Source organism: Nestor notabilis, unplaced genomic scaffold, assembly GCF_000696875.1.
Source record: "Nestor notabilis isolate BGI_N333 unplaced genomic scaffold, ASM69687v1 scaffold5028, whole genome shotgun sequence".
Taxonomy (NCBI): domain Eukaryota; kingdom Metazoa; phylum Chordata; class Aves; order Psittaciformes; family Psittacidae; genus Nestor; species Nestor notabilis.
The window spans coordinates 36,508-58,242 of NW_009940466.1; the positions used below are offsets into that span (position 1 = coordinate 36,508).

Here is a 21,735-nt window from a genome sequence, read left to right on the forward strand (position 1 = left end):
CATAGGCGGGGATGCTAATGCTTCAGGTTTTATAAGCTAGGAGGAAAAGGAGACATCCTGACAATTTCAAACAGACTGGATAACCCAAAAGAATTTCTCAGATGATTTAGATAGAGCAATTTGCTTCCTTCTGAAGTCTAATATATCATTCCAACCCAGATTCCTGGCTGCAGCCTGCAAACGTGCCACAACATGAAATGTAAAGGTAGCAAGCAAATAAAATTAAAATAATTAAACCCAGAAAATCATTCTGTTAAACACTCACCCAAACCTCAACAGTGATCCAGAGCAGTTTTCCTAAGGGGAAGTTACTGTTCCTTTTTAAAAACAACAACAAAAACTTGACTTGTGACAATATCAGTATTGCTGGAATGGCAGTTTGCATATGCTGTGTTTAACAGCTTGGGAAATGTTTTCTGATTCAGAAATGTGCTCCCATTACCATTATCAGACAGAATTTTGCAGATAAACTGGTTCACTAACAGGCCTCAATACCCTTCTTCTGTTGATAATCTTCTTGCCTGCCTTTAAATGTGTGTTGCAGGTTTATAACATGGGCTGAGGAACACCTGTTTTCATTCTGAATGAATATGCAAAAAATAATAGTGAAGCTTATTCCCATTTAAATGATAACTGATGGTAATTTACTTTGGCACAGAGCTGCTCCTTGCGGAAGCCTCTTGCACACACTTGCTTACTGCCACCTGCTTTGCTATCCGTTTATGGATTATACCCACTGAGATGGAAACCTGAACACATGCAGCGCTGAGGCTGTCCCCTCACTGGATCCTCGCTCATGGTCTGTACCTGGAGCTCTATCCCTAACCCAGCTAGCGTTTATACTGTTAAGCCCCAACTCTTGGGACAGGGCTCTTTTTTGGGAAGCCTGAGGTTAAGAGAGAAGCTAAGAGATGAGGGTGAATTTACCTTCAACAGTTATTCAGCCACAGCTACACCCAGGTTAACTGTCATCAGCTCACCACCCTGAGGCCACTACCCTGTGCTGCTCCTCTGGCTGAGTGTCGGTTACCAGTCTGGTGAGGACCTGCAAGTGACTCACCCGAGGACACCTCAGAGGCTGGGGTATGAAAGCAGCTCCAATGCCTGGGAGCCATTTTGGCTGAAGATGTGCTAGATTTAACTGCAGTGTATGTACAGCTCCCCAGCAGCACCATCTGCCTTTCCATCTTGCCAGCCTTTTACTTGTTTCCACACAAATCTAGTTAGACCAGCTATTAGGGTTGCTGGTATCCTTTTTTGTTCCTTGAACTCTGCAACAGAATAAAAACATGGGGTGATTCTGTTGCTGCTTGTGCCTGTACCTCCTCCTGCCTCTTCCCACCTATGGGCATACGCATTTAGCTCACTGAAGCCCTGGATACTGCTTCAGGGGCTATTGTAAAACAATAAAAGCACATTTTACGATCCACAGCTATCATACTTATACACCACTCTGCAATTTAAAATAACGTCATTTCAGGCCCTGCGGGCATTAATATAAAAGCAGGGTTATGTTCCAGCTTGGCTTGCAAGCACAGTCTGATTCTAGATGGCATTTTGAGGTCCCTTAAGAAACACAAACTCTCTTTTCCAGAAGGGGACTAGGGACAGAAAAGCTCATCATTTTAGAGTTGAGGCAAGTAAAATCCTTCTGGTGGTTTCCTCCTGGTGTAAACGTAATGAGACAGGATGATACAAACTGTGGAGTTTCCCTGCGGGCATGCTCTTCATGAAGAAAGCAAGTACTTACAAGCTTGCTGGAGATAAAACTGCATACCCCATGGGCACCATCCTGTAGGGAAGAACCCAAAATTACTGTGTATAGACCGACCACTTCTGTTGGGCAGTTTCCAGGTATTACTGTGTGTTTCAGCATCCCTGAATTACTTCTGTGCCCTGGAAGCAGCTGTGAGATCCATCTGCTTGACACGTGCACCAGTGCTTGCCAGTCTCCTGTCTGATTGGACAACTCCAGAGAAGTGATAAGGAACAAATTATTCCCTTAGCATGTGTGCTGAAATAAAAGGTTAAGGCTTCTTAAAGTGACTAGTGACTTTTTCTATCTCCCATACATATCTATCCTGGAATACACAATAGACATTTTCATTAACTTTTATATGAAAACTATTTATACAGCCAACTTGAGTTATGACTATAAGAAAGCTCCATTCTTTTTTTCCTAACTAATTACACAACCTCAAATTCCTACTTTAATTTAATTGATTAATTCTGTCTGAAGTTCCAGCTCTGCAAATATTGGCTGCCTCTGAAGGGGGTAGTTTTACATGAACCTTTAAAGACAAACTTATGATTCAAGATTCCACCTTCCCTGGCACTGCTTCATATATGTAATAAATTGTGAGTATTTTTATAGGTTATTAATAATACTTAACAATTAAAGTAATAATAAAGAATAATAAAAATATTCAATTATAATCAGAATATGATGGCATTAAATAGTTAAGGACCATTTTCTATTAGAAAATACTGAAACTGCCACTTACAGTTTAAAATCAGAGATGACAGAGTATCAAACATACCAGAAAAGAATAATATATCAAAACAATCACAGTGAGTGGTCTTATTCAGGAGCAAACAGACTTTTTTTCCCCCTCCCGATATGTTTTCTGCCTTAGGTTGTTTTCCTTTGCTCAAGAAAACATCCAAGAAGCACCAAAAGACAGGTCAGGACCCTAACACTGATTTTAGCTTCAGAGAATCTCCCCTTGGAGACACATCTCTGTTCATGTATCATCAATGAGTCTCAGCATTACAATCCCTTCTAGGAAATAAACCCAACCTTTAAAAAATTTGGGCGGTGCAGTGTATCCTTGTGCATATTAGGGTCCATCACAGAAAGCCTTTAACACGAAGTGCTTAAGAAATAAAATGGTTTGGAGTTGTGCTGGTGAGTAATTAGGTGGCACTACAAGTTACACCTAAACACGAGAAAGAGGAGAACATAAACTAGGAAACCTCTCCAGACCATGGGTGTGCTGGAGTGGGGCCAGCTGGGGAGCAGCATGGCCAACGTGCAGCCAGCTCCTTGAGTGCATGCCTTGCCAAGAGATGTAAAGGATGACAAGGATGTCTTTGGAAGGGTGCTCCTCTTTGGGGATACAGCAAGGAAAAAGCCTCCTAATGCAGCTAGTTTGGGGGATTGTGGTCAGCTGCATGGGGGGAAGATGCTGTACCCATGGTTTGGTCTGGATTAGCCTGGCTTTTGGGATAGGGAGTTGCCAGTTCTGCCACTGATTTCCTTTCTGACCTCAGGTGTTTTGTATGTAAAGAGAAGTGTTTAAAGCTCCCATACATCTCAAATCCTGTAAGTGTAAACATATTAAGGTTCATGAAGTATTCTGGTGGCAACAGTAGCCATTTAAGTGGCTTAGGAGGAAAAAGTGACATGAAGATGAGAGACATAGAACTGCATAAAAGAACAGATAACTGCACTGTGATGTTGCTCAGGATATGAATGCAGAGATGAGAGACAGCAGAAAAACTCCTGACAGCCAGAAAAACTAAGAAATTTTTTCATCTTTCCATTGCTTTGTGCCTCTTCTGCCCCTTTCCAGCTGCTGTTGATGTAGGGTGTGCTCACTGATCTCCTTGTTGAGACAACCTGCAGCAGATTGGGAGCAGAAAGGAAGGATAAGGCATGTATGTGACAGAAGACAGAGAGGTGATGGCAAGTTCAGTCTTGAAGTCTGGGGACAATTTCATGACCCTGTGGACCACAGTTATGGATGAATTCAAAGGAGGGGCAAAGAATGAGACAGGGTTAGAACAGCTGGCAGAGACTTTAGATGCTTTTTAATGTCTGCTGTGGAGCCAGGCATGTAAGGAAACACCAGAATGAGAAAGAACAAGAAACCCTGTTCACATTAGATCTGTTGAGATATTGTAGAACTTCATATTTAATAAAAAACCCTAAAAATGTTAGAAAATAAATGTTCTAACAAAGAGGAAAAGCTTTGATGTGTGTGACAGTCACTGTAAATCTCAGAACAATGTAACTGGGCTGGAGAGGGCAAGGAAAAATGGAAACTATTGCTTTCTGGAAAAGTATGTTTAGTTACTCTTTGATGGTAAAACTGACATGAAAGATATGCAGTAATGAGGTTTTTTAAGAAGAGAAATGATCCCTGTGACACTTCCTATAATACTTTTCCAGTTCCTTATCTGTGCTTTTTGTGTGGTTTGCAAAACCACTTAGTGCCTGTATGAAAATGCACTTTACCTTGTTTCTCAGAACCAAGAGCATTGTGCCAGATCTACATATGCAAGAATTTCACAGATAAAATCTCTTGATACTATTATTCCAGAAAAAAATAATCATCTTGGAAGCTCAGCCTTAGTCTGCTAGTATCACAGAGACACCTGGGATCTGTGGACAGTAATAATATATAAAGTGTTTTCACAGCAGATAAGAATCAGGTTAGAAAGAATATGTTTCCTAATGAAACGAGTAAAGGCGTGGGATTGCTAACTGCCTAGAAAAACATGCAACATACATACTGAAGTTTAAGGCATCTGGAGACCTAGTTGAATAATAAAGACAGACTGAAGAACAACAAGAGCAAGGAAGAAGATGATACATCACTTTTACCTTTTCCTGAACTTTTAGATTGCAAGAAATAATTCCCTTTTGAACATCAGCTGCACAGGACTTGCTACTCATCTAAGCAATGCAGTGTCCCATGATTGCTTGCCATTCAAGAAATGTCCGGTTTTGTGCTCTCTGACCTTTTATTTCCCTGTATTGGCTGGGAGACGCAGAGCTGCCCCAAAGTAGGTATTTAGAAACTGGTAAACTGAGGCAGAGATTCACTGTCATATCAAAGTAAACCAGATCTCAGCCCAGGCTTTGGTCATGATTCCTCCTCATATTCTCAGCCCATTTCTAGTGCTTCCTACCCATCTTCTTTCACTACTTGCTTCCAATAGCAAATCTGATGCCTACAGTACAAAAATCAACACGTGCTTTCTGCAAAAAACAGTTCTACAGACCAACCTTAGTAAAAAGTTGACATTTTGGAAGAACACACAAGAGAACTCTAAAGCTCTTTAATGAAAACCAGCACACACAGATTTCATGGAAACTATGCTGAAGGGAAGCTTTCTGCAGTGGCTGCCAGCCCTTGTTCTGCCAGGAATGTACCATACACAGCTCTCTGCTTTTGCTCTATTACAAACTGCCTCAAGCCCAATTTCCAGATTAATTACCAATCAAATCACAAGGTAACTCTTCATGAGGTTCTCTGTCTAATCATCTACTTATTTTTGAATCCTACAGAATAAAACAATTAAACAGAGAACAGAAATGAATAAACCCACCAACTTCTATCATTTATTGCTTACATGTATGTGATCTATGTCAAAGAATGTTTTTTACCTGCAAAGTCATACTGCTAAGTCCCCCACGACACAAGTAATCTTTCTTTCTTCCAGAAATTCTCTGTGGACTTTGACAGTTGTTTAAGAACTATAACTATTTCTCACAGGTTTGCACTGAATCTTAGTGGAGCAGTAGAATTTATGAACTTGTTTTGACCCATCCCACAGGCAGCCAGACCATAGGAGTAGACTTGCACAGATCACATCTTTCTATTCTGCAAGTAGCCTGGTTCCATTTAGTTGCTGGAATACTGTTGTGTAGGAACATCTGAGGTGTCCTAAGGTCATCCAGCACCTTAGTCCAAGCTGGGAAACCATGGGTCTTCCATAGGACCTATGCCACTTCTGCAAGACCTGTGTCTGGGTTCCTTGGGGCTCTTGATTAACAGTGGAGACCTATAATTAGGCAATGAGTGCACCATGGCTGTTATTCAGATGCAGAAACATAATGTAAAGGCTCTACAATAGGAAGCACAGCCACTGGACTGCAGCACTGAGTCAGCGGGGCCAATGTATTCTGTACGGCACAGGCACTGCTGTTTGGGCATCTGTACAGCCCTCCACTGACCGTGTTGGCTATCTCTTCATTGCCTGCAGTAGGAGTCGGCTGAGGAACACCACACGATAGATAGCCAGAGTAGTTTCTATACAGGGTGGTTTCTGTATCCATTCCTGGCACTTATTTCAAAATAGACCTCTGTTATTGTTGACATATGACATCACCCTTACAATGTAGTTGTGACTCAATTTTTGCTTAAGGGAGAGGCTTGCAACTTGATATAAAAAATTAGCTCCTGAAAACTATCCATTTCTCTAATACAGATTTGGCAAGAAGTGAAGCCAGGTTTTGAACTCAGCTGCAAAGGGTGTAACATCCTACTTATAAACAGCAGTAGAGTCTGGTAATGATCTGCATGAGTTAATAAGCTTTCCAGTGGGACCTTTATTATTCCATGAACAAAATAAAATGTATCTGTTCACCCATCTTGTATTAAAAATGCACAAAACAGATCAAAAGGAAATACGCGTTTTCTTAATGCCAAAATAGCTGCTGACTTGCACATGGCTTTGTTTCCCTAGTGTTCCTTTAAGTCTGTCTTTCCAATTCAGCTTTTCCCTCCCAGTCATGGGCAGATACTCTTACATGTGCTTGGAAATAGAATGAAGTTGAAAAGAAATGTTTCATATAACCAGAAGCAAAATTAAAAAAAAAAAACCACAAACCTTTTAGTCTAGAATTCTGGATATTGAATTATCTGTATAAATAATTGCTGGACATTCTTCAGGTATTATGTTATACTAGTCTGAGCTCCCACGTATCCAATGTAAAGGAGCCACAAACTACGTGATCATTAAGGCTATCTCTTAATGATCTCTTCAGTAAATAAAATTTAGCTTACATGTTCCTCAGACACAATTGCTTAGCCAACTCTTTCAGTCTTTCAGCACATCTATGGAAGTGTGAACATGAGAACTGAAGGTATTCTATCAGAATGGGTGCTGCTAAAGCTGCAACCAGTTAGTGTTGCAAGTCTTGATCATGTATGGAAGATGTGTATTTGCTTTTGTCTTCTACACAGAATTGGGTCTTCACATTCAATGCGAATTCTTCCGTAAATCCAAATCTTTTTTCAGCATCACTAATTGTTAAAGTGTTATCACACTATAAATGTCATCTATGTTGAGTGTTGACTGCTTTGCTTCTAAATCTTCCATAAAGTTTGCCTCTCCTTTCTCAGAGACCATGGAGGAAAAAATCATCTCGTCTTAATAATCTTTTCATGTGTTGGAAGAGAATTCCCTCAAGTCAGACAAGCCTGTTTGCTGAGCAGTTTTGTCTGGAATACGAAGTGGTAATTTAGGCATTTTGGCTTTGGTTTTGAAAACACAGACTAGGATATAGCAATTCACATTCTCTGGGGATTTACTACAGAGAGAGGACCGGGTTGACAGGCCCTTAGCAGCTCATTCTGCTGTAAAAACAAGCTGCATTTTTTTTGATGAATTTGGCTTCCTAAGTACGTGTAGGAGCTGTAGTGCGTTATCTCTGGTACTGCAGGTACAATCTATATCAGACTGTATCACAGTTCCATTCTCTGCTAATATCCTGAAAAGAAAATAAATAGTAACACCTGAAGGTGATCACAAAATTATGATTAAGGATTTTCTAGATCGTGATTTTTAATGGCCTCCCAATGTGTTTAAATGAAATTATATATAGCTACTGTATTTAATTCACTTTGTCTGCAGTTTATATAGTTACTGAATGTTGTTAAATCAACTGTTACTTTTAAATCCTGATGTCATCTCATTGGCAACCATATTTAAAACATCATCATGACTTACAGATTTTGTAACCTTTTTCACAGGTTAGCTGATAAACTTCTACATGCACAGGCTTGGAAAACTTAAGATAATTCACCGTATTAACAAGGCATTTGATATGCTTCTCTGTGAAGTAAGTTTCTTCCACTAAAATTAAAGGTAAGCATGACCTGATTTAAGAAATCATTGGTATGGAACTGTCTTCCAAAACAAGCAACTGCTCTAGCTTATCTTTTTCAATGACTTGAAAAAAATACTGAATAATGATAGAATAATTTGAAAAATTTCAGTATAGAACACATCAAGTCCATAGGTCCAATTCCGTGAACTTATAAAGGATATATCACTGAACCATAAAAAGTAAATCCAGTGAAATTAATTGCGATGATGTTATCTTAATTTCCCCATTTTGATAAATCTTTGGAAAGGGCTAAAAGCATTTTCACAGTCAAGACTCCCATGAAGTCTTTATGCAAGCTTAGTTTACAGTTCTTCACTACTTCTGGATTAGGACATTAGAAATCTTAGCTGAATATACAGATTTGCCAAAGATATGATTATGGGTAGGTCATTCAATCTCTTGGTCCCTTGGCTCTAACAGAAAAGCTAGTGCTTTTGTTTTTCTACCAGTTGTTTATCTGGTCTGCCTGTGGGCTCCTTGAGGACAGAGACTGACCCTTATCACGTGCTTGCACAATACAGAATTGGGGTTTATGTTTTATCCAAGCCTTGAAAATAATGTGACATAATCAATAACTAGGATTTTGCAGTTAGTTAGTTGCTGTAACTCCTTTTGAAAATGAAAATCCACTTTTCCATGCACAAAGAATTCTGGTTTTGGAGTACTTGGCAATTATGTTAAACATGTTTTCCAGTTTTAACAAAAGCAATACTGTCGATATCATGCTTTTGAAAGCAGCAGCTTTAGCTTTATTTGAACTAGCTTTCTGTAATATTCTAATCAGCTTTATGCCAAACATGGTATTTAATATCAAAGGTAATCAGCTGAAGCAACCCCTGCTGTCTTCATGCAGAAGCACACTGCAGTTTTTCACTGTTTTGATTTTTGGATGAATAACGTCTTATTCCTTTTATCCTCTGAGGTACTTTGAACACTACGCAAACATACAAAGAATTTGGCTCGACACATTAGTTTTGTTTTTTTTACATAAGGATATGCATTGGAGAATGCATCCACAGTTCTGCATACTCAGAAACAGAGGTGCCATACTTCAAAATCTATTTAATTTTTTTCTCTTTTTTTAATAAACAAGGAGCTGTTTACAACAGTGGAAATGATGAGGCCTATTTTCCTGTGAAGTTGTGTCTTGTACTTGGATTCACTGAATGTCTAACAGGGTGCAAAGTCTCATGGATGCTCTTCCAGCAGCTGGGTCATTTGTGGCCAGACTTTGTGGGATGGATACTCCAATACCTAATACACTGCAGCCTTCCTCTGAGTTGGCAGCAACAGATTAATTTTTCCCTCTCCAGCCTCTTGAGGCTGTAATATCTCTGAGAATACAAGGCCACACTCAAACGTGGTTGAAGTTGCCTTTACTGATCAAGGTTTGTGGTAGGGGATGGGCAGAAATTCCTACTCACACATGCCACATGATTGCATAAGCCTGAACGTTTAGGAAACAGACTAAATGTTAAAGAATTAGCCCGTGTCCTGGTAGCTCCTCTGGCTAATATGGTGGAGGCATAAGACAAAGGAGCTCAAGAGGCAGCACCTAACCCAATTTCCAATGGGTGGCTTGGCTGATAACCGGGTACCTCCCACGCCAGTTAGGAGAGGCCATCAGTTGAAATCCCAGCACTTGGCCCATGCTCCAGGTTTACAGTGAATTGCTGTGGTCAGGGCAGCACTGTGCCCTCCCAGTATAAACAGAATCTGAGGTTGGCCACTCAACCTCTAGCTTCTGATGTGCTGTAAAATGCCTGAAACCCAACATGGGTGAGAATGTGTATAAACAACACAATGACAAGCTGGCTTCACAACACTTCTGAAGCCAATACCAGTAAAGCCCATTAAAAAAAAGAAAACCTTAACAAACCAAAACTGCTCCATTCCTCTTCCTAGGGGAAAGCAGTGGCTTCTTGCTTAGATTGCCAAGAAGGATGTACGGTGACAGAAAGTTGTTCTTTGGCTACCACAGTCTAACCACTACAGAGTGGCAGCTTGCAAAACTTATACTAGTTTAACTATGTCACTACATGACTGGATACATGTATCATGAGTGCAGAGCGGCCTCTTGCATAATTTTACAAAAGGGTTATAAATGATACAATACCAACTAGTAATAAAACGTACTTCCTCAATTTCCAATTCTTTGTCTCTGCAATAGAACCAAAATGTTAAAACCGCTTGTTTTCATGAGGCAATGACAATCAAATATGGTAGTAAGGGACTTTGAAAACTATCAACAAAAAAAAAAAAAGAAGTTTTATGCTCGCATTTTGCTATCATCTGCTAAAAATGTATCATGTCTGCTGCTACTTTAACAGTCTGCTCTGCAAAAGGCTATGAATATGCCCTGGCCCACCTCTATTTTGCTATCGCATCTGTTTTAAATGCTTTCACATAAACCACCTTTCTGAAGATGTAAAAAACAAAATCCAGACTGTTATTATCAACTAAGACTATGTTTAGCAAACATGAAATAAAATTGAACTGTTAGAAAAGAGGTCCTTAACTACAGTCTCCCATCTTACCTATCCCATGGCTTAATTACAAATGTTGATGACACAATAGAAAATAATTCCCAAACTGTTGATTTTAAATTACACACAGGTACTACCTAGCAAACTTTACAAAGATTAATTGGTAAATCCATTTGATTCCAAGGTAACATACGTTGATTTTTAAAATGTTTGTCTGTAGCACATAAATAATACTGGGACACCAGAAGTTCCTGAGACCGCTGTTTACACCATCAGAAAAAATTCTGTTGAGTGGCTGGTATCTGTGCAAAGGCAGTCCATGAAGTGGAATAGTTTTAGACTAAGATCATTTAAACAAAGGATGGGAGTTGAAACAGTCAGCCGAGGAGCCTGACACCATAGATTTTTCGAAACACCCTCTGAGCTTCCTTGGTGGATGATGAATGTCTGTATGAAAACAAACCCTGCTACACAAGATTAAATTTCTTCATATCTGTGTCCCAGTGTCAGCCCTACTGGCCTACCCTAGCCTGCTTTTCAGAAACTGGAATCAGGCATTGACCATGCTGTCAGGGAGGGCGTCAGTTGAAGGAATCATCTTTATAAAGCGCTTCCATAATCCTTATGAATTTTCATAGTAAAAAAGAAAAAATGCTGAGGTTCTATTATTGCATATGAAGGTCTTCCTATTTCATCATCCATAACAACTAGTTGCTTAGAAAGAAACTCCTCTTCCTCCAGAAATGGTGGATAAAATGAAAATCTCTAGTTGAGATAAAAGTAGGGAACTATTTCTCATTGGTTGCTTGGATATAGACCAGATACTTTATCCCTTAAATCAGTGGACCTCCTACTGCCACCGATGTACAGAACTTGTTTCTGATTTTAAAGAGTTTGGAGATTTTGATCTTAATATCATGAGCTCATGAGGTACAAAAAGATCTAGTACAAAATGCGATTATTAGTTATAACTTCTTTTTCTTCTTGAACAGTGCCAATATACTATAAAGAATTGCTAAACAAGATTTCCTTGAAAAGAATGGCATCATTTTCACAGACTATATGGCACTGTGGGATGTTACAACAATATAAAGGCAGTCATTTTAGGAGACATATGGGAAACTATTATGGACTTTATTCTTCTTCAGTAATGCAGTCTGCAGCCAGTACAACAAGCTCTCAGCAAATATGCATTACTACTTTGACTTGCATTGCAGAATATTTCCAGACAGGCTGATATGAAGAGGCACCATCTCCAGAAGAATAGCAATAAGCACAGCTGCATTAAATAAAGGGACACCCAGAGTCGCTGGGGGAGTAGATTATGCCGGTGTTGTTTGTGGATGGTGGTGTTTTTCTGCTCCTGACTTCTGAGAAGTGGGAGAAGAGGCTCTTTATAGGCTTCCCTGCAGAAGGCTTCCTGAGCCCAGAGAAGCTCCAGGAGAGCAGCACTGCCATCCCCTGCTATGGTTGGAGAACAAGCTGGGAGCACCAATCCGAGCAGCACATGGGTAAATCAGTTTAAGGTCTCTGTTTCACACATTAGACGTATTTCAGAAGTCCTCCTTGAGGCAACCCTTTCGAGATTCAGAAAACCCTGTGAAAGTGAAATCCCTCTCCTCTGTGTTTTTACATGTGCTGCTCTGCTTTTACTCTGCCTCCTCCTATGGTGTCCCTTCCCATCACCTGGCTCCCCCAGCCCCTCTCTAAGTCATCTTTGGCTCACACATGTGCTCTTATGCACCTCTGCTTTTTGGTCAGGAGATTTTCCTTTCCCCTGTCTCCTCTGGATGCACCAGGGAGACACTGGAAGAAAAAAGCCCTGTTTAATCCCAGCAACGACCTGTGGCTGGAGGAGTTCAGCACAGACCAAATCTGTGGAAAATATGACAGCCTTTGCAGACTGAGGACCACACTAACACATTTGTGTAAGGATTCATTGGTGCAGCAAAAGACCAGGTTCCTACTGGGAGGGTGAGCTCTCCACCAAATACCAAGTCCCTGCATGAAGACACCAACAATTGTGCTGTGATGAGCTACAGGCTAAATCTAAAACTATTTTAAGATTTAAATCTATACTTAAATATGAAGATCTGATAATCTGAAGCAAGATGAGATTGGTAAAAAGAGGTGATTGAAACAACTAACATAGCCAAAAAGAGCAGACAGCTCTCTTGAGTTTTAACCTCACAGATTGATGTAAAACAAAAAAAATAAATTCTTATCAAAGTAGCCTTCACTGTAGAGGTAGCAACTGAGACACCTACTACAAAGCAATTATAGCAACTGAGCTGTATTGCAGATTCAGTTCAACGTGTTTTGGTTAGAGATTTAATCAGGATTTTCTAGAGATGGCATTTACATTCATCAATTGAGTTAATGCAAAACTATATAAATGGTATATTCCCTTGTAGTGGTGCAATATCATCTGTTTCAACTCTTTCACATTTTTAATAGATATTCTACAGTTTTACTGAAGGTCTTATAAAATTTACTGGGTAGTATTTTGGTATTCTTCTGGCAGTAAAGAAAGAAGCCTCAAATAAAAAGAATGACTTAAAAAGAAGTTATATGGCTTACACATTTAACTTCCAGGAAAATGAAGGCACTCCCTTCCTGATCCCACTCCTCAGGCCTAAAAGGCCTCAGAATATAAATGTATAAAAATAGTTATATAGGATCTCCACCCAGTTCTGTATCCCATGTCTCACAATAGTCAAGCCCAGATGTTGCAGAAGATGGCAGAAGAAAACTTAAATAGCAGACATGGGATCACATCCTTCTTCTCAAGTCTTGCAGCCCCCAATAATCAAAGACAGTCTTCATTCTGGAAGTATGTAATTTTATATCCTGTCCCATTATTTTATTTTCTAATTGGTTTATAGCATTTTTCGGTATTTTTAGAAGGCTAGAGAAGAATGACTGAAGGAGGAAAAAAGCTTCTGCAGTGAGTTCTTAAAATGGCAGTTTCTATTACTAGAGAATTGTAAAAAAATGGGAGGACTGAGTTTCCTAAATTGGGGGGCTATACCACATAGCAGAGGCACCAAAAGCTGGACAATTTCAAGTGCAGGAGTAAGGCAGACAGCCTGGAAGTGCAATTGCAAATGGGCTTTGAAAACCTGAAACTCTGCAGGAAAAGGAGAGCGGGTTTGTTTCTCTGGGCATTGGATAAAGGCACATAATCTCACAGAAACATGGCATCCACTGGCACTCCATACATAGGATTGCTTTTGGCCTGTATATGTATACACACATATATATGAAGATATACATACATTTTAAAATATGCATTGTACATTCAGACACTGAACAATTAGCAACACATTTTCAGTTTGTGAAAAAAACCCAACCCAAAACAAATGATCAAAGAAGACAGTAACTGTTTCTGAGCTGGAAATAAAAGATATAACAGTCTTATTTAGGACCAAGTGAGAATTCCCATGTGCATACAGACTTACAGACGGATTTCAGGGTATTTAGAGTTAACTTCAGCATTTCTATTTTAGTTCATTATTCTAAAAAATATATTTGACAATGATCAAATCTGACATACATCAACGAGTGATGTGATAATGGGAAAGCTCTGCTGTCAAATGTTACAGAAATCTTGGTGTACTGCAGATTATCAGACGAGTCACATCTGTATTTGCTATTTGTATCCCTTCAAGTCCTTCATGGAATTATATATTATTTTAAGCTGGATGTAGTTGTTGAAGGCAAAGAAAATCCTATGTTCTCAACACAGGGTTTACACAAACATTTTCAAGCTGATCTTTAGATCCAATAGCTCAAGATATTATTAGTACTTTCAAGAACCATATAAAGAATTTCCCTGTGTAAAATAAAATGTAACCTTGTGAATAACAAGTAAATGATGGGGAATTTGTATTATGGAGGAAAGTTGTTTTTTTTCTTGTATAGCACTGTTCTCATAAACTACGTGCTTTGCTACATAAGCTATTTATGTATAAAAACGTATATGTAAAACTTCCATCAGGTGAAAATAAATGTGGCTGTTCTAAAATCTGTAAAGATAGGTATAAACTGATTCACCATTTAATGTACTGGTACTTTGAAAGACAATTATGCAAATGAAAGAACTAATGATTGTGTTTTTCACACAGTTCAATAAAAAGGTGGTCACACAAGTTTTTTAAGATTTCAAACAGTGTTTTGGTTGCTTTAAATGACGCATGTCTTGAAACTCTAATGAAGTAATGATGCATTTTTAATTGCACAATTAAAATAATTTTCCATGGTTTCTAAAGGGATTAGTTCTAAAATTACTTGTCTACTGAAAAAACTTCTGCAGAGCAGTTATCTGATATTACATTTCTAGACAATGCCTTCTTTGTCATCTTGTCCTGTTTCTCGTCCATCGTCAAATGTTTACTGAACACAGTCTCCTTTTTGAAATTACTCACTGAAAAGAATTTATAATTCTCTTTAGACAACTTCAAAACCTTTCCCTTAGTAAATCTGCAGCAAAAATCCTGTTACATATTAACAACATTTAGCTCCAGTACACAATGCAACATTTGGGGTGTTTGAAATTAAGAACACAAACCATATTTTGTGCCTTGAGTCCATTTTTAAAAATTCCCTTCGAATAGAAGGGAATACGGTTTTATTAGGAATTTATTCTTAATCAGACCCACTGATGGATGGAAGAACATGGCTGAAACTCAGCTCCGGAGGAATGGATAGGAATGATAAACAGTTATTTCAGTTAATTTTCTGAAACAAATTTCTTCAAGGAACAAGCTTTGTTTCACTTACTGGAGTTTTTTCCCCTAAATTACACTAACAAAAGTTTAAACTTTGTGCTTTAAGAAAATATTTCCTATGATGTCTACTTCTATATTTTTTTTCTATTTCAAAGTAAAACCAAGGAAATTTTGTCTTCCTGATACATTATCTCCAGTGCTGTCAGAAAAGAGAGGGTCTGAAGCACAGTAGCTAATCTCTTCTTCAGCCTGAAATCTATAGTGCCAAATGGAAGACAGAAACTAGAAACTGAAATTTTGAATTTTCAGTGATTCCTATATAAAAGAAAGCCTTAAAAAAAAATTCTGGAAACCATTCCCCCTCCTCCCCCACCTCCCTCCCCCCATGTATTAGAAGTTCCATCATATGCTGTTTCAGAAATGAACTGTGTTCTTTGGTATATGCAGTGACTGGATGAAACTACCAGTGCCTACCCTGAAGCTATACAGTGGTTGTTAGGAACACAGAGGGAGGGCAGAAAAAGATACATTATAAAAACATATTATTATTCTGGAAATTTTCTCATAGAATTGCTGCTATTTTGATGGTTTAAACTTCACAATCTCTTCACTACTTCAAAACATGTCTCTAAAAACCTGTCCTGTATGTGTAAGTCTTTGCTTTGAATCTTCTGGTTGGTCTTTAAGAAACGAGTTACTGTCAGTTAAATACAAATATATTAAAAAAAAAGTCCACTCATAGGTTAGTAGTTTCAGCAAATTATTTACCTGATGATTGGTTTAGTTACATTTGTGTCCCATATTTATTTAGATAGATGAGGTCTCTACACCTCCATTCTATTCTGTATTAATAAAATATACATGTAATGAGTGACAAACTCTCACATGAGCCTCTTTGCAATGCCAAAATAGAAAGTAAATGAAAACCAGCCAGTAAGAGGACTCCAGGAAATGCTGCTCCTGACCGAATGCGTAAGAAAGAAACAACTTCATCAAACTTAGTACTTATAATCTAATAAGGTGATTAATGCTACACAATATTTCTCAATGCAGACAGTAATTTCAAGTCTTCCTTCTTTATTCTGCCCTTGTTTACACAAAAAGTCCCCTTGACAAAGTATCTTGGAGTTCTTTGGCTGTCTATTAAATTTACTGAAACTGGCCAACAGGTTCAAAAGTTGCTGGCTGGATTACTGACAGAGGGACACAGCAGGATTTCCTTAGGAAGTCAGGCTAATCAGATTGTTAAAAAAATATCTAAAGTGAATTACATTTTATTTTCAATTTGCATTATATGAAACTAAATAAAAAGCTTGAGGAACTGAGCCTTTTTTCACCTTTTTTGCCCCTCCCTCCCCACCTTCATATAGTTTCAATTTCCCTTCTGAGCTTATTTTTTCTCAGATTGTCAACTTGGCAGTTTCCAATTTGAACTAATCCTTTAAAAAGCACATTTAGGATATTTCTTACTTATTTTCCTATATAAATATGTGAAACATTAAAATACAGTTTCAATATAAATTTCCACTGCTCATTTTAGTTTTACTGTAGAAGTTCCACAGGCAAAATTTCTTTTGGGGTGGAGCAGCTGACTTTCCTGTCATAAAATGCTAAAATACATTCAATATATGCTGACTTACGCTATTCTGGATATAGGATTGATTTTCAGGTAACAATTAATCATAATGCATTTACCAAACTATGGAAAAATTAACTGTCTTCAGCCATGTTATTATTGTTATTTGTAGTTCAATGAACACTGCTCTTATAAATGTCTTCTGTCACAACCTTAATTACCTAATAGACAACATTGCCAAGTGTTTCAGATTGTTTTAATTAAATTGAGTACAGCGGCACTTCCTTTTCACCTACTATGTCATTATTTAGCCAAAGTACACACATTTAAGACCAGATTTCCACCATAAACCATTTCCTTCAACCTTGCAATTTTATTTGAATCATTCTTTGAATTTCCTTTAAATTCTTGAAATATTTCTGCTTTTTTTTTTTGACTTGATGATGTTAAAGGTCTTTTCCAACCTAGTTGATTCTATGATTCATTTTCTCTGTATGACCTTGTCAGCACAGTAAAGGATTCTTACTCTTTCATTAATGATGCAATACCTAAGCCCCAATGCCATTTGTAATCCCTGTTGCAGCTCTGCCTTTTCATTGTCCTCATCTCTGTAATTCCTAATTTCTCAGTCATCTGAGAATTTTATACTAATATCTCTGGAAAAGTCTTGTGTAGAGTCCAGTTTCTCTCCCAAAGCTACATTTCCAAAATATGTATTCCTGTTGCCCAGTCCTCTTACTGTTCTCTTTTTTGTCTCTTTCTATTTATTTGTTTGTTTGTTTGTTTGCTTGTTTATTTTAAATAGAGGTAAGCAGATGAGAAGGGAGTCATGACTGCAACTTACCAAGAGTTCGGAAAGGTCTTTGGTTTGGGGTATGGGAGAAGAAACCAGGTTTCAAAGCATTTGTGATCACAATGTCAAAATACTCTTCAAAATTGTTTCTAGAAAGTAAAGGAAATTGAATTAAACTTGTGAACTAGCTAGGATGTTACTAAGTACACTTTAAGATTAACAAAATGCCAAAGCACCTTTTTAAGGCACCTTTTTCTGTCCCTTTTTTCCCAGTGCTTGCTCAGTGTCACTACTAGCTGCCTTTTCCTGAGGTTGTAAAAAGTGAGAAGACAGCTGGCTGAGAACCCACAGGGCTGATGGATACTCTTTCATGGAACAAAGAAGTCACAGATGGCAAATCCAGGATGGGCAAAGGCCCTAAAATGCTATCAACAGTAGAGGAAGTTGACTGGAAGCAAAGTAGCTAACTGTGTCATTTTCAAATAATCCACAATCTCCCATAAGAATGAGATACCTTAACAAAAAATTGTATGTTCTCCCTATGAGTTTATCTTCAAGCTTTTATTTTGTGCTCTTAATTACATTCCAGCCTTAAAATAAAATCTTTTTAAACTTCCTTCTTCTAACGAGTAAGATATCTCTTGTACAAAGCTACTGACATTATGAGAGCCTGTACCTTGTGTTACATTGCTACGTAACAGTATACATGATAAAATCTGTTCCACTTACTGCTTGTGCTTGTTTAGTGGTCTGTGATTACAGTAAATGGCTAAGACAAAGGGTAGGATGTATTTCAAATAACATTAGCCATCCAAAAATTGCATGCTGAATTAACAGCTTGTGATCTACACCACAGACAGAGTCAATGAAGAAACATCCACGTTCTTAGAAGGCAATTCTTCCCACTTATTTCAGACATAATTCTATGGTACAGAATGCCAAGGATGATGGCCAGTGTTTTCTCCCCACTAACCACAGAGGGAATCAAAATGACCAGCTTCAAAAAATTGCTTGCTTTTAGGACATGAAATGGTGAAATGACACGCACTCAGCTTCAGTGACTATGTGATGATCTGTCTTTAGGTGTGCTCCTGCTAACACTAAAACAATTAACTGGACATGCATTCTCATGGTAGGTAAGCCTGAAAAGTCACACCGTGATGTTGCTACTTGTGTGAATGAACTGCCACTTGCTTCTGTAGCTTTACATAACTTCTACAGAGATCCCAGCAATACATGTGTGCTCTGCCTGAGAAATGGTTCTCATTTGATTTCCAAAGGAGATTTTTTCTTAGACTTCCTCTCTCCTTACTTGATAAGGACAACTTGGTCAAATGATACCCTTCAGCATGAATTTCTCAGCACTGGTTTTATGTGGACAATCATTTCTTAGCCAAAAAGGAACTTCTTGAATAAAGTGCAAAATTGTTAACAGTTACGAGGTTCTTGAATAAAGTGCAAAATTGTTAACAGTTACGAGGTAAGGATAGTAGGAGTAAGAGGCTAAAACTTCACACATATCTCTACTTTTCATCTTTATTCCCAGTTTTTTTTCGATTTAGTATCTGAACTTCTCTGTGTCATATTGATTAGGAAAAGAAATTAATAAAGGACTACACAGACATAATTCATACGGGTTGATATCAAGAATAAAATGCAGTTAGCCCAGTCTATTTAAAGTTAAGGTCAGACATAAGAGGTGTGAACCTAAAATATATTTCAGGACTGCAAAAACTAGCACAGATGTGTACAGTCTTATTGTCTGATACAAGAAGCATGAAAAAAACAAAAGGAATTAAAAGTTTATAATTATTTTCAGGAAAAAAAGACTTCAGTAATGTCTGATGGACACTGGAGTACTTGTTCCTCCAGAAGATGTACTGGAAGCCACATCGCATGAGTCACTGGAAAATATGATTGTAATAAACACTGCAGAACATCCTACACTTATGTGGAAAAAGAGTGATCCAGTATCCTTCTAGCAGACATCTCTCTTCTGTCTTTTGAGAGGCAACTGACCCTCTCTGCTACGTTGTTTGCTGTCTTCCAGTAGGATCTCAACAGCTGCCTTAAACACCTGAAACATTATTCACCAAGGAAATGAAACTCAAAATCATTGTATGTGGCCAAGAATTTAGTTTCATACCAACTTTTAATTCAGAAAACAACTAGACAGTTCTAAACAAAAAAGTTCATACACAGGCATCTTACTCATAAGCATAATTGATTTTTGTGAGGAGGCAGATTTTCCCCTCGGAAGAACAATTATAATCGTTCATGCAAAGCAGTGAGAGCTGGCACAGCTGGTGCTCCTTTTAGCATTCAGCCCCAGGAATATGAAAGAGAGTGAAACTGGCAGGACTGGTTTTGGAAGGTACCTCTGTTTTTCACCTTACCTGTGGTTTTCTTACTGTGTTGCTGTATTCACTCCGCTGTTCCCTTGCCCATCCAGATAGCCAAGGTTGGCTTGCATTGCACTACCTTGTTTCTTTGATTCATTTATTAAATAGTCTTACCATATCACCCACCTAGCTATTTGGCATCACTGATTAATTAATTTCTAGGGGTGTAAGTGATAGCTCTGCTGAATTTCACTGAATTTGACTTGAACAGTCATGTTCTTAACAATACAGCTAAAAATATCTGTTGTGATGAGCAACTAAAATCTTAACCAATTGCCAAGTGCAATAAACTACCTGTTTTATCTTTTCTGCTGTGGTCTGTAAATGCACATTTCTCATGCACAGCAATCTCTTGGAAAACCCCACTGGGAAGAAGCATTTGTAAGCTTTTACATGCAGATTTACTGCAAGGAAATGAAATATTACTATTACTTGCACTCACCACTGGAGAAGCACAGAAAGGAAGTGACTTGAATACGGCAGTCTAGCAAAAATTTATGATAAAATTGGGATTCAGACGATATAATGGCTGTGGGCCTGAAAGATATTCCCTGTCATCTTCAATCCCATCATGATGCTCAGAAAAGATGAAGGATATTAATGTGCCATGAATCAGATACAGCTCACAGCCTCATAGATGGACTACTTTGCCTCAAGTACCCTATAATACTCTACAAGAGAGAGGCCCACCAGAAACCTCAGATCCAAATAATTCCAACACATAAAGAAACTCAAATTAACTTCCCTATAGCTCAGGCTTATCTGCTATCTGGCAGGTATAATTTGAAATGGACGTTGTACTTACCCAAGAATATGTTCACACAGGAGTCTGCAATAGTCACTGTGAGAACTAGTAATTAATAGCAGAATCTTCCTAGCGCTCTTCAGTTGTTTCAGCCACTTTTTTACAGACTCGGGACATCTTTGTAAATATTTGTCTGGATGATTTTTCACTTCTGGGAAATACGTACCACAGTCTTCTAAAAAATTAAAACATAATAATGTATTATCCAATCCTGCTCACAAACTGCTTCATCCACACAACAAATATCCTTTTATGTGCAAGAAACACAAATTTAAAAAGGCAAAGAAGCAAAGTTTAAAATTTTTCCTGGGCTGTAACTCAATCTAAACCAAAAACCCAATCAAACCAAGAGGATACACTGCAGCAGAAATAACTTTGTATGACTTTTCTCTTTTATTACGGAATTTTCATAGCTATTTTGTTTGATGTTCTTTTGCTCATAAAAGTAAATAAATATAAATTACAGACTGTAGTCTTACAAAGCAAATAATTACTTCCTGTTGCAGTTGCTCAATTTGTGGATACTCAATTTGTGATTTTAAAGTTAGTTTAATGTTTAGAAAATGGGAAGGACTTGAAATTCCTAAGAACATCTGTTCAGTTATTTCTGACACTTCGGGTCAGCATCGTCTGATCAGTAGCACCCTTTTAAATATTTTTGCATTTTTCATAACTAGTACTATGAAAGGTGATAAAACTTGCAAAGACTCACATGTGGAATACTGGGAATAGATGCAATCTCCCTCCCCAGTTCCAGTTTCAATAATGCTTTTTGCTGAATATAACAGCAAAGGAATTTTGGAAATACACTTGGAATGTAAGATTTTAAGAAGTGTGCAATAACACTAAGTTGGCAGTAAAAGTTACCTATTCACTAAAGTCACCAATAAATGTTTACCTTATTATAACCCATAGCTGATTAACCAAGTTGTCAAATTAACATTAAACTTACCTTTTCTATCATTCCTATGATCTAAGACTACATACTTTCTCTGTGCTCAAACCTACTATAACCAAAAATGTCAAGCTAGTTAAAGATC

General features: G+C 38.0%; 1 protein-coding gene across 1 annotated transcript in view; it reads right to left on the reverse strand.

Annotated features, from left to right (window-relative positions):
- NT5DC1 (5'-nucleotidase domain containing 1) overlaps positions 1-20,870 on the reverse strand; it is a gene marked incomplete at its 5' end in the record, with an annotated part of 45,218 nt that extends 24,348 nt beyond the window's left edge. The window contains 2 exons of the mRNA XM_010020358.1: positions 17,540-17,637; positions 20,696-20,870. Coding sequence (XP_010018660.1) covers positions 17,540-17,637; positions 20,696-20,870 — 273 coding nt within the window. The remainder of the gene's footprint in view (positions 1-17,539; positions 17,638-20,695) is intronic.
- Positions 20,871-21,735: the final 865 nt, after the last annotated feature.